Below are 14,197 nucleotides of genomic sequence, written 5' to 3' on the forward strand. Positions count from 1 at the left end.
GAGGGAACCTCGTATTGCGATGTAGACGTGAGTGAAAACGTAACATTGCTAATGTCCTCCCAGGAAAAACGGCATCTGCCATTAACTAAAGCAAACAATGCCAGGTGGGAGGATATGGGACAGATAGTCAAAGATAACAGACGAGCTAATGACTGGGAAAACACAGGAGAAGGGAGAAAGCAGATTAGCAAGAGGACAGGATGCACAAGATGTCCGTTATCTTTACGTATCACAGTGACAATTAACAGCAACACCACCTCAGGGGGGGGTTGACGTGATGAGTAATAGGAAAAGTTAAAATTAACAGGGAAAGAATTTGACATTCTAATGTAAATACCTGAAGGATTGTGGAGATTCAATCAAGAATTGAATAGATTTAAATTAGACAATATCATCTAAATTTAGACGTTATAGAAGTTATGAAAACCAGTGATAATAGGACTTAAACATTATAGGACTCAGGACGGAGGCAAGAGATGGTTAGACTGATAAAATGATGTGCCTTATGGACAAGGGGAAGGTTTAGGATCGTTTTGATTTGTTAATACACATATAGACTTGTTAGAACAAACTAATACACAATGTTTGTAAAGCACCACATGAGCAGGTGTGAGAGATTGAGTTTGAAACTCACCTGAAGCACATATAGAAGATTAGCACATATTACATTAGATGGGTGACTTTATGCAGGCCACACAAACAGAGGAGATGTGAAATTATTAATTATGTGAAGAATTCTAAGTTGTGAACTGACCCGTATGGCCAGCTCAACGGGGGAATTATTGAGATAATTAGTATTGTTTGATGTATTTGTATTGCACATACATACATACATACATACATACATACATACGCGCGCAAACATGGAGACCAAACATTTAGAGTTTGAGACATTTAGAGTTTGAGACATTTAGAGTTTGAGACATTTAGAGTTTGAGACATTTAGAGTTTGAAACTTTTAGAGTTTGAAACATTTAGATTTTTAAACATTTGGAGTTTGAAACAAATGGTGGTAAAACAGATTTACAAGTTACAGATCGCAGAGGCAGTGTCGGATTACAGACACACAGGGTGGGGGCCCAGCGCCGTGGAGGGGGGGGCTCAGCCAGGGATGTGACCACTGAACTGTGAAAGGTCAAGAGGTGACATTGCGGAGTGGAGTGACAGACGCAATTCCATCTCTTCCTTGATTACATCCTGGATTAGTGAACGTTGTAAACTATCTGGATTATTTAATTTTGTTTAAATGTAGTAGTTTGAGAAATGGGAATTCCATATCTCAAAAAGGAGGGATATGTACGTGTAAACAAATATTACGAATCAATAATTACAAAAAAAAAAAAAATTGTAAAACAAGAAAACTGTTTGTAATACACTGAACTGTTGAAAAGACTTTGTTTATTACCGCAGCAGAACGTGTTGGAGATGTGGTGTTTACAGAGACGATCCAAGTGGGACAGCCAGTGGACGGAGCCACACCGTGTCGTCCTCACACCGACCATTGGAGGGACGAGAACATGGGTGCTCTCATGGGAAAGTGAGAGAAATGTCTGGACAACACAGCGCCGGACAACACAGCGGCAGATCCATAAGATCTACAAGACGCAGGACTTCGGTGTATTCTTCATTTTTGTATGCAGTGAACACAGAGGCCACAGCGCGTAAAGTGCTACACTCTGCTACAATGAACGGGAGCCAGAGACAGCAAAAAGACGTACGTGTTATCATCATCGCAGCGACGGCGGTAATATGGGTGCTGACACCTGTATTATGCATCGGACAGTCGGGGCCACGTGAGAGAACAAACAGCAAGCCAAAGGTACTCTGGGCACCCAACCCATGTTCTAATAGATCAGCATCCACTTGGATGCCACAATTGTGTATACCTGTGAATGAAACATACATTTTTGAAATTCCATACGCAGATCTGAAATACAGGGGGAAGAAAATAACTGATCAAATTGATGTAGAAGAGTATGAAATGTATATGATGGTGGGGCAGCAAGATAGTAGCTGGGAAAACACAATGGCATATTCAGGAAAATCATGGGAGCCATACGCTACTACAGCCGCCGCACAAAGATGGAAAGGTAAAATAGAAATGGCTCAGACTAGTGGTAATGTGTTAATAACGGTAAATCTACACAATCATCAAAATAAGACAGAATGTGAAGTATTCAGACTGTATTGGTGGGTTCCAGGACGAGCTCTGGATCCATTCTGTCATATTCTTGTATGTGTTGTAGCGATCTCAAGCAATCAGGCCCAGGCTCAGACACTAGACACAGTAGGAAGGGCAATGCGGGGATCCATAATAGTTACCAATAAAAAGCAATTAACGCCAGACACCTTTCTATACATGGCAACGGGTGCACATATTGCAACAAACATGTGGATACAAGAAGCATTAGCAGTGGCAAGACCTCTGCGAAGGGATTGCATAATATGCATGACAGCACGACCACAGTTATTATTAGTAGATGCGATAATGTAAACACGACATGCGTCCAACACCTAGCCAACAGAACCATGAATAATAAACTATGTGCCAATTATGACAGAGCATTTCCAAAATTGACAAATAATATGCAACCGCCATTGTTTACATTACCTAAAAGCGCCTTTTTTGTCTGCTACAACATAACTACATGCAAAGTTAATGAAATATGCCTTAAGATGGGAAATGTACCAGTTCATATGTGTAACCTAACTGTGCAGATAGCGGGAGGAGGTCTCTTGGATACCCAACGCCAGGATGTATGGTGGTGGTGTGGGGACACCGTGCTGAGAGGACACTTGGAAGCAAAGGGAGTAGGACTCTGTGCCTATGTATCGCTCTTGTGGCCAGCCGCGGTCATAACAAGCATCACCCAGAACCATACTGAAAGGTCAAGGCGAGACGTTAGTGGACAATCTGGTATGCTCCCAGTAGCACCTGATACTACGTATATAGATTCTATTGGGGTACCCAGGGGAGTCCCTGATGAGTATAAGCTGGCTGACCAAATAGCAGCAGGGTTTGAGGGCCTTCCGCTTGTCTCTGCGATATTTCCCATCACGCCGCACAAAAATGTGGACAGAATTAATTATCTGTCTTTCCAATTACAAAGGTTGACTAATCTGACTCACAATTTAGGACTTGCTCTCGGGTCACAGTTGCATCACACCGCTTTAATGGCGTGGCAAACTCGAATGGCAGTAGACATGTTATTAGCTGAAAAGAAAGGAGTTTGTTCGATTTTCAAAGGTCAATGTTGTACATTCATTCCTAATAATACAGCCGCGGACGGCTCAGTCACAAACACTCTCTCACAATTGAGAACTATGTCTAGAAAAATGAAAGAACACACTGGAATAGACAATAAAATCTCAGAATGGTTAGAAAGCTGGTTCGGCAGGTGGACTGGTATCGTGGTTCCGGTACTGACCTCACTGTTGGTAATAATTGCCTGTTTTGTGTTTTGTGGATGTTGTTGCATACCAATGTGTAGACACACTATAGAACGTACAGTGGAAGAAGCAATCACAAGCCGAGGGCATCATAGTTATGCCTTAGTAGCTATAGAAGAAGATGAAACTGACAAGTATTAATGTGCATGACCCTTTGAGTGTAAAATGTATTATGTTCACACCAATATGAAAAACATGTTGAAAACTGAAAAGAGTGATGTGTTCGGATATGAGAAAGTGGGCTAATGCTTTGATAAACAGGAGGGAAATGTGATAAAATGTAAATATATGATTATATTTGTGTGTTAAAAGTGATCTGCATCATTAGCCTGGGGGGAGGGAAAGGCATGTTTTTCTAATAACATGTGTGAAGATGTTGTAGAAGCAGCCGTGAGGAATGTTCCTCCCATCCTGGGGACCAGATGGGTAGAACATTCACCAAGGTTTTTATCTCTAAAGATAATACCAAAGAGTCGTAAAAGACAAGTGCCTTAATGTGAAGCTGACCAATGAGAAATGTGACCCGCCTTCTTTTCTATGTGTGATTTTAATAAAATGACTTGTAAGAGGGAGGAACGCTGAGAGTGATTTTGGAAAGTCGTTCAGGTTGCTTACAACATCTTGACTCGGCTAAGCCTTCCTCTCCCTTGCAAGCCACACAAAAGACTGACGTTTCTGTGTCGTTTAATATTCTAAGTTGAATTATGTTCTCTGACTGTTAAGTAATAGCATTGATTCATGTGTAATTTCTTGACACGACGAAGCGCTGTATAAAAGCATGACCCTTTGTGTCTGCGTACGTGATAAGGGAACAAGCGCCTGTCTGCTAACCTCCGCCGGTGTGTGCTTAAATATTCCTCTGCGCGTCTGGCTTGTGTCGTGTGCACTTCTATTACAGAATATTTATGTGCTCAAAAGGCTGGCCCAAAGCAGTTAAATCGGACGTAATCAAGGCTCTTCATCGACACTGGTTCATCCAGCTCAGAGCGGGACCTTTGTGTATTCTTAGGTGGGAAGATATTTGAAGCTGTAATTCCTGGTTCAGTCTGTTCACTTCAATTTGTTACCGTTTACAGAATGGGTCAAATAGAACAGGTTTTCAAGATACGAATAAGCAACGGCAAACACCTTGAACAGGTGTTTGCTACAGGGAACAAGCATATAAATAGTGAGGTTGGTGAAGGTTATCTAACTTTTTTTGGTCAGTAAATTGACCTTCTCCTGCCAAAGTGCAAGAATAAACATACTACTCTAATTTGTAGAATTAATATAGAAGTTCAAATAAAAGAAAGATTATCTTCTCTTTTAACCTTTCACCTTTCACCTTTAAAATCAAAGCATCCAATGTTTGTTTTGTATTTTGAGGATGGTTTAATTTCTTCAAACACTACAACTTTAAATTAATTGCAGAATAAGACATGGATGAATCCTCACACTGGTATTGTGTTATGCCGACAACAATTAAATGTCCACAGTATTCTACACGAGTCCTTACTGTAAAAGTGGGATGTCTGGAATGCAGCCAAGAATGAAAATGACATGACGGGTGGTCAGAGTTCACTCAAAAGCCAGAGTAAAGCTGGATTTGTAATTATCTTTTGGAGGAGCATTAAAATGCTTTTTTGTTGATGTCCACAAATATTGTTCCAGAAAAGCTGCTTCGATGCTCTGATTGTCTCCCAACACAATTACTTTAAGCTCATGTTCCTTTTCCCTGATTTTTCCCCCTGCGGGGAAACACAACGGCTTTCCTCTGCTGTTTATCCACCACCACAATGTCTGGTTGGTTTGCCATTACCATTGGTCAGTCTGTATCTGGAAGTCCCACAGGTTTTTTACTCGGTCATTCTACCACCTTTGGAATGAAACAGAAAGTTAATAACCAGATAAGGACAAAAATATCACTTTATCATCTTGGGAGATTACATGTCTCTTTCTGAGGTAATTTCTAATCGTTTTAATTATATAATACAATTTATCTCCAAAACAACACATTTTTGTTCTCCCACCTCTAATCATGAACAAATAAATCATGTTGGTTTCTATCACACACCACCTCTGCCAGACCACCGGCCTCATTGCATCAGCAGTTTGTAACAACAACAAAACACTCCAACACGTCTCCAACAGCACAAAAGACACTGATTCGTTTTGGTCCCCACATAAATACATATGACTGCAGAAATATTGCACGGCAAATCAAACATTATCCAGCAGTGGCTCCTAATTCAATAACGCCACTTGAAATCCAATTCTGACGCCACTAAAAACAAAACAGCAATTGAATCCTGTTTGCAGCCCCTCGTCTCAGTGCTGTACTTCCCCATCATTTAAGCCCGTCTGTCTGTGCCCCTCCTGCTGTGACATCCTACTTTGCCTCTATTTTCCACCTCTCCTCCGTCTGATAATTGGGCCCTTTTTGTGGACTCGCGAGACTGAGATGCGTGGTTGTCCTCCGTAATCGACGCTAATGAGAAAATTGTTGTTTCCCTGATTTACGTTGCAAGTTTAATGTGCTGTCTGTAAATAATGCATTGTCAAAAAGCTGAGCAGAACACATGTTTGCTGACGAGATGTTTTTCTGTCTTTAAACAATTGGATTTTCAACTCCTATCTCGCTCTAAATGAAGCCCAAATAGACTCCGCTGTCAATCACTGTAGAAAGAACAAGATGTACCCACCAGTGTTATCTAACAAACGCTAATTGTATGTTTTGTCTTTTCAACACTGTAACCTCCGAACCATCCGGGGCAGCCGCTTGTATAATATCATCATTGCCACGTCTCGCATCACAGCATTTACACGTTTTTGTTGTTGTTTTCTTTCCCTTTTTTGGCAACTCCAGGCAGTCCCATCCGCCAAGAAAGGCTTTTGGCTACTCTTTCACAGACAGTATTAATATTTACCAGCCTCACAAGTCGAAACGTGAGGACGTCTCCGTATGGTGAGCCAGCTCTTGTTCGAGATTAAAACGTAATCCTAACATGGAATTCCAGTGTTATGACAATTTGTTTGGCTCCAATAAGGAAAGTGGACAAACAAGGATATGCAATATCATAAGACGTTGGAGGATAGAAAACACAAGCAATGCTGACTATTTGTAGAAACGTTTTTTTTTTACATCAATCGATGTGTTGCTATTAACCTACTATTAACACATCAACAACAGATGGGAGATCGTTGAGAATATCAGTTGCCACAGCGGCATTGGCTCTAGTGCATATCAAACTGTGGCATTTTGTTTTATAGAGACAAATCTATTCATTGTTTTGTCCTTTGTAAATCATTATTTAGAGCCGCCTTATCAATGGCTTGAGTCTAATTTTAGACAATTTTTAGCCCTAATTTGGCTGCATTTGACCATGAATTAGATTTTTGAGTGTGAATCCAGGTCTGACCACCATCTTTAACAGAGCAGATGGATCATTCACCACTTTTCATGAGTGTGTTTGCTTATACTTTTTACTCGAGCAATGAGTACAGTTTCATTAGAATAAAAATTAACTCCATGATTTGAATATTACTCGTCATAGCCACTACTTCTGCCCACACACTTCTCATGCGGAAAGTGTTGTAAATGCAGCACAAAGTTTTATAACAGCAAAACTTTCTACGCAGCAGATTCACTAAATGTCACTAGTGTCATCAGTGAACCAGATGCTGGACTTTCTCCATAAGAGTTTCTGTGGCTGCATGAGTGGTAGAGGAAATTATTTATATCAATACATAATGCCAAGTTATTTGTGATATTTGATGCTCAGTGATAAAAAAAAGCACCATGGATATAGTTATTATAGTCAGTATTAGACTCATACCAGAACAATATCACTTTTATTAAACCAACTGTATCCCTCAGGAACGTTTAAAGGGACATTGCATGCGTTCACAAATGCGCAAACATTAAAACTGGGACTAAACCCGGAACTAAAGATGGACAAGGTCAGGACTAGAACAAGACCAAATCAAGTCTACATGAGAATTAAATTGGGCACAACTTGTGACCAAACAAGTACAAGTGTTAACATGGCCTTGCTAGAAAAAATATATAGTGACCTGAATAATTACAATGAACTAATTAATCTCAACATCCCTTGTAAAATTTTTGGGCTATTTTGAACATAGCCCTTTTTAGAATCAGATTCATCCCTGTGATTGGCAGTATATTTTTAAATGAAGTCAAACATTGTTAAATACATATAGACATCTGCCAAATGAAAAACACAAAGTATTCCCATTAAAAGTAAAAAGGGGGCAGCGCCCGCCCATCTGTGCTGGGACTTCCCCTCGGCACCACACAGGCTGCTCTTCTCTTTGAGGAAGGCTCTAATTTGGGTTTGCACTGATGAAGCTGTCCATCGCAGCTCCAGGACTCCTCTCTGTGAGAGCGTGTGAGGGGAATGTGTAATCTTGTGGAGACAGCGGTGATTCAGAGGCAGTGTCAACATGAGAGAAAAGGCTGTGGCAACTAGGAATTACAGTCGAAGGAATCCTCTCTGTCAACAATTAACTGGAGATCACTGTAAAACCTGTGGCACATGTCAGCTTCTAAGGTGCGCACAGCAGAGGCAACTAAAAATGGCACATAGGAGGAATTAGACATGATGCTACAACCTTTTTATTTCTGGACTAAAGTACAGTAAAACCAACAGGTACATCAAAACACTAGACATAAACTGATGGTAGCTACATCAGATCTATACTTATTATTTCATATTTTAATCCGCAAAACTTCAGAGCTCCAGACTCCAGGACTGTTTTACAGTAACTTGCATTGCAGTAAAATGTATTGAATTGCTCAGTCTACACACTATTTGATGGCGATAGTGGAAGGTAATATTACTATTGTTGTTAGGCTGCACAACACTGTATATCTCAAAAGTGTTGATATTGCAATATTGGCACAATAAGCTATATTACAACAGACCAAATATATTGCAATAACATCAAGCTCCTCTATCTCACAGATTTTAAGTCCGATTTTATTAATTCTTTTTTCTTATTAGCCTTCATTTTCCTTGATTTAATCTTGGTTTTGTTTTATTTTATACAAGGGAACATTAAAATATTGCAGTAATGTGGATATTGCGGTACTTAGCAGTCCAATATCATACAGCCCTAACTGTTAATATGCAGATATACTGTAATTTGGGCCTTTGGGATAAGCAATGTACAGTGTAGAGGAAAAGGATCTCTGAAATGTTGTGTACAATGTAAGCCTACTTTTATTCTTATTCTATAGTAGATTTAAATGTTTTTCTTTTATGTGTGACTTTTTTGATTCATACATGTTGCTTTATTATTGTTCATTGTTTTATGTTGCACCGAATCACCAAAGCAAGTTTGTGAATTTTGTTCATTGGCAAAGGCAATAAACCCTTTCTGATCCTTTCTGAAATGCGGCGTCCAACAGATGTATTTTACAGATAAACAACCTCTACACCATCCGCTGCCCTTGGGTCTGAGGTTATAAACTCACTAAGAGGACAAGAGCAGCGTTTGACCCCTGAACCCTGACTGGAGCGGCTCATGTCCGAGGGGAGTCGTCTCCATGACAACAGTCCCATTGCCCCAAGACCGGAGCTGTCATGATGAACGCAACCACACATTCGGTTACTAATATATATATATATATATATATATATATATATATATATAGGTTAATATAAACTGGAAACAATGGGTTCTGAATGAGGTGACATTGTGTATCTGTGATTTATGACAGCACCCAACAAGGAAAAGTATCTCATAAATGGTTAAAAATGAAAACATAGTTACATGAGAGTGAGAGTCTGTGTTCTCCTATTTTATAGTGTAATACATGTGCATAACATACTAGGTACTGTATGTAGCTAGTATATATAAGGACTGCATATTACTCATCATCATTAGTTACAATTTCTACCCTTTAAAAATGTGTCATTCAAAATATAAGTCAAAACAAAGACAATCGACTGCACATCGCCACTCACTACACTCTTATCTGAGGCTGTAGACCCGCTCCTCCTCAGACGCCTCCACCCGAGAAGCCTCTCCTAGCCTGTGTGAGGGTCTGCCCTGGGGCCCACTGTCCCTGCACTGCGCTCTGTCTGTAGAATATGTATGAATGTAGCTTTTACTGGTATAATCGGGACTACAATCACAATTTCACCTGTGTTGCCAGAGCCTTGACCTGCATATAAAGGACACATACAAGTGTTTCTCCTTCTGTTTATGGACAGGCCATGGCTCATGTTCAGCTCAGAACATCCAGAATTGCCTCTCTGAGCTGCAGAGGCCGCACTAGCACTGACTCATGATTGGTGCAGGTTCTGGGATTTAGGTAGTGACCATTCAGATCAGACAGAGGACGCACCGTTTGAAACACACTGGATTTCAGCTTTAAAACTGGCAACACAAATGAGAGATTTATTCTGCTTTCTGATTGGATAACTGTCTTGAGAACCACAACATCAAATTATAATATCAACAACTTGGCAATCATGTCCAATGGTTGTAGTAATTAAGAATAAAGCAGCTTTACAACTGTTATCAGTAACAAATACATTTGATTATAACATACTTACCTCGAGTTGGGGGACACAGATATGGCTTGTATATGAAATTTAAAATACATATCATATTATGGATTATAGATTATTTTACACATTTTAAACCTCAAGTAATTGAGTATTTGAAGGCACATTTTGCACATTTCTGTTGGTATTGTCTTGAGTTATACAGAAAATAATGGAGATTCGTTTCTGGCATCATTGCATCAGTTAAGGTCACTTTAAATGATATAACTCAAGTAGAATGAGTTAGATTTCACTGATACAATACTTATTTTATCAGTGAAATGTATTAAGTATCGTATTTAACTGATCCTCATTGTACTTATGTCATGTGTATGGAGTGTTTTGTGCCAGTGACATGTCCTATTTCTGTCTACATCAACCTGCCAATGGGATTGCAGATGAAAATTAGCCTGCATGGCTAACTCTGACACATATACATGTTGGACTAACACATGTTGATTAATGTGCACTGTCCCATATTAAATAAAATAAACATAAAAAATAAACAATGTATTAAAAAAATACCTCATGATTTTTTTCAGGCATATAATGTTGCTGCTCCAATTACTACTACTACTGACCACAGAGCCGATTAATTACTTGGTTATTCAATAGTTACTACTATCCACAAAGCTGCTAAATAACGGCAAAAATCAAAATCACAATTATTTGTCTTATGATTTAAACCTGGATTGTTTCAATTGATTACTTAAATATGGTCAGCCCGATTCTCACCTGCAGGGTTAATTTATTCAACTCTCCAAAAATCAAAAAAACTCAAACATAATTTATCTGCAAACATCCTTTTCATAAATAAAATAACAACAGACTTCTTTGCGCAAAACCATCTCCTCCAGGCAAACCCGAACATATGTACAGTGTCCGCGCATGTCCACCTCCTGCAGATGTGGGTGAAGGGTCATTTGAATCCATACAGAGTAAATAAACCTGCCCTGATCAATGCAACAGCCCCTGAGCTCTCTGATGAGAAATGCAAAGTGGACGCACTCGCTGTGGAAAGACCAGCTTGGAATAACAGAGCACTGATTTGCACTTGAGGTGACTGCTGCGCCCTATCTGCTATTATTAACCGTATCAGGGCAATCTTAGTAAACCAAGGCATTAACACAACAGCAGATTGGAGACAACAACAAATGGACGAAAGACACTGACAAAGATAGAGAAAGTGGTCAGAGCTCGTGGACATGCTGCTGAATAAATCCTGGAAATGATAGAGCTTGTGTGCGTGCGTCAGTGTGCGTGCGTCTGCGTGCGTGCGTGCGTGCGTATATGTGTGTGCGTGTGCATGTGTGTGTATTACTAATGGTTTGACCCTTCCACTCTCCATCCCTCCCGCTCTCCCTCGCTCTTTTACATTTTCCCAGCCGCTGGCACCCATCTCCGAGCAGCCGTCATGCGTTACTTCTTCCCATTAAATGCCAGCCACTGCGTCTGACTGCACCAAAATAAAAAACATCTCTCTCTCTCACTCAGTCTCTCTATCGCTCTCAATCTCTCTCTCTCTCGAGCCTAAACACAGATGCTTCAGCCATGCTCTTTTCTACTACTACTTGAAACCGTAGCCCTGCCGTGCACTTACAATTAGCACAAATGGGGAATCAGAAATGTCAGTGCAGGCAAATGGATTACATCATGTCTGCAAGGGTAAAATGTTTAGTTTAGCGGTACACATGCTCGTCTGGGTGGCTGAGAGAGAGAAAGAAAGAGAGAGAGACTGGGGTGAAATCAGGCAACTGTTTGTACTTGCAACGATGGGAACAGCCATAGACACCGATTCACTACGGCACAGACACAAATTTTAGGATACAACCTGCCTCTCCAATAGAATAAATACAGGGACTGGGAAAACATGACATGGATATATGGAACAGGAATATAGAATGTAATACAATCAGGACTGTAGTTATTTAATACATTTTTGTTAGATTAAAAACATTAAAGACTAATCAACTTAAAAGGGCAAAATAATGCAGGGAAAAGCTATCAAAACTGTGAAGTATCTCTATGATTTAACCAAACATCTGACCTAAACTGCACTCACAAGATCACAAGAATGAATGACCAAATGCTTTGTTCTTTTTTTTTTTTTTAAAGAATGTTTTGGCCCTAGTGTGAAATGGGGGATGAGAGAGAAGGGAAGACATGCAGTAAATCGTCATACATGTGCTGTGCCTTAACCACTCGACCACCTAGCAGAACCTAAATGCTTACAGTTCTAAATACCATGTCATGAAAACATCAAATCAACTGTCAAATTCAATCATTTTCGGACACAATGGATTTTAGAAATGGATAAGCCCTTATAAATTATTTCGTTGGGATTGTATTTTGTATTTTTTTTTATTTATCTAACGACGGGAGAAAAAAATCTTGGACTTAGAATTGGAATATGTATGAGCTAATTATGGTCAACAAGTTTGATTGACAGAGAAAGACAGAGGAGAGCGAATAGAGTGAAATGTATTATATGCAGCAGGGCTAAAGTGGAGTGGATTTAGCAGTTTTTCCAGTGAGGTTCAGTCTGGTGTCCCTGGTGTGAGGCTGTGATTAGACAGTGGCTGAGCGCAGTGCTGCTGGAGCTCATTGTGAGTCCGGTCAGGCTGCACTCAGGGTTACACCAGGTGACTGTAGGAGGAGCCACTCAGGCCAGACTACAGACCAGGTCCAATGTGAGAAACTAGATGTCTGAACCAGCAGCCCACGGACTTGAGTTAGGACGATGAAAAAAGTGAAATTGAACCCCATGCATCATAAAAACCTGGGGAGAATATAGAACCCAGAGCCATTGCACAAACTAAAAAGGCAATCACACCCTAAATGTAAGTCTGTAAGTCTTAAACCATCAGCAGATGTGCAGTGACACTTGAACTCAACCATAAGCAGCTCATGCGACTGTTATAAGGCTAGACTCAGATGCAGTGCAGTCACTCACCTCCACACCTGTCCCAGCTGAAAGACGTGCAGCACAGTCTGCCAGACCCACACGGACAGGCGGCAGCACGCGTCCTGCCGCTGCACAGTGGCAGTGGCTCTGCGGCTGCTGAGCCCCTCCACGGAGCCCAGTCCTCCCCCGGTGTAGTCCTGCACGAACCACCTGAAGCTGAGGATCTGCACCAGGACCGAGGGCACGAGCACAAGGAACAAGGTGAGTCCAGACCACAAAAAGTCCTGCCGGTGATAGTAGTGCGCCGCCAGGCACAGATCCGAGCCCACGTCCCAAAAGAAGACGACCAGCGCCAGGACTATCCAGAGGCAGTCGAGCCAGAGGCGCTGCTCTGGAGTGGTGTCCCCCCTTTTCCCGCGCCCCTTCCTGCGCAGGTAGTGCAGGCACGCGCTCCGGCAGCCCCAGTAGCACGAAGACGTGTTGCAGCAGTGGCAGATGTGAAACGAACTGCCATCGCGAGGGTCGTCCAGGTCCTGCAGCTGCGCGAACCCGGTGACGACCCCGCGGCCGTCCGACTTCGCTGCCATCTTTCCCTCTGACGCCTCCACCCCCCAGTCCGGCTTCCGGCCCAAGTGACGACACTTCCCTGACACCTGTTTGGCCCCCCAAAAAATGTCGGTGCCATGGACACAGCCAGCCCCCTACCTGCGCAGCAGCATCCCTCTCTGCGGCTCCGCTCTGAACACGGCGTCCCTCAGTGTCCCTCCCTCTCCTCCTCTGCGCTCAGACTCACTCCCTCACTCCCTCACTCCCTCACTACACCTCCACGTGGTGCCATCTAGTGTCTTGCGTGAAGCCCCCCAATATTATGTCATGATGTAATGCCACTGAGCTCTGCGCGTTTGTTTGTGCCCTTCATGTTACGCACCCAAATCACAAGAAGGAGAGACAAACACAGACCACCTGCTGATGAAAGCTTTGCTCCAATCAGAGAGCTAGTGTTGGGTCCCATGCACGTGACAGGCTGCTGTTTTAGCTCAACTTCTGGATCTCCCCTTTACAAGTTCACAACATATTTCCTGCAAACCTGAGAGAAATGAGAGGAGCACAGATTGCCTCCCTTCCAAAAACAGTGTGACCCTCTGGGGGGCGGCGGGGGGAGCTGTCCGGTGCTGAAGTGGTGCTGGACTCTCTGTTTGTTTTCTACAGAAATACCAGGGCGCGGATTATTATATTGTATTACATGAATCAGCCTTGACAATCCTGTGACCATGACTTTGCTGGAGGC

The 14,197-nt window shown here is 41.7% G+C and overlaps 1 protein-coding gene across 1 annotated transcript in view; it reads right to left on the reverse strand.

The window, feature by feature from the left end:
* The window catches only part of xkr6b (XK, Kell blood group complex subunit-related family, member 6b), a 60,884-nt gene extending 47,197 nt beyond the window's left edge, over positions 1-13,687 (reverse strand). Inside the window, exon 1 of the mRNA XM_072442062.1 lies at positions 12,958-13,687. Coding sequence (XP_072298163.1) covers positions 12,958-13,496 — 539 coding nt within the window. The 5' untranslated portion in view covers positions 13,497-13,687. The remainder of the gene's footprint in view (positions 1-12,957) is intronic.
* Between the last annotated feature and the right edge of the window lie 510 nt (positions 13,688-14,197).

The sequence above is a fragment of the Eucyclogobius newberryi genome, unplaced genomic scaffold (assembly GCF_026437365.1).
Source record: "Eucyclogobius newberryi isolate DKJ021-1_F unplaced genomic scaffold, fEucNew1.0.hap1 SCAF_1, whole genome shotgun sequence".
Taxonomy (NCBI): Eukaryota; Metazoa; Chordata; class Actinopteri; order Gobiiformes; family Gobiidae; genus Eucyclogobius; species Eucyclogobius newberryi.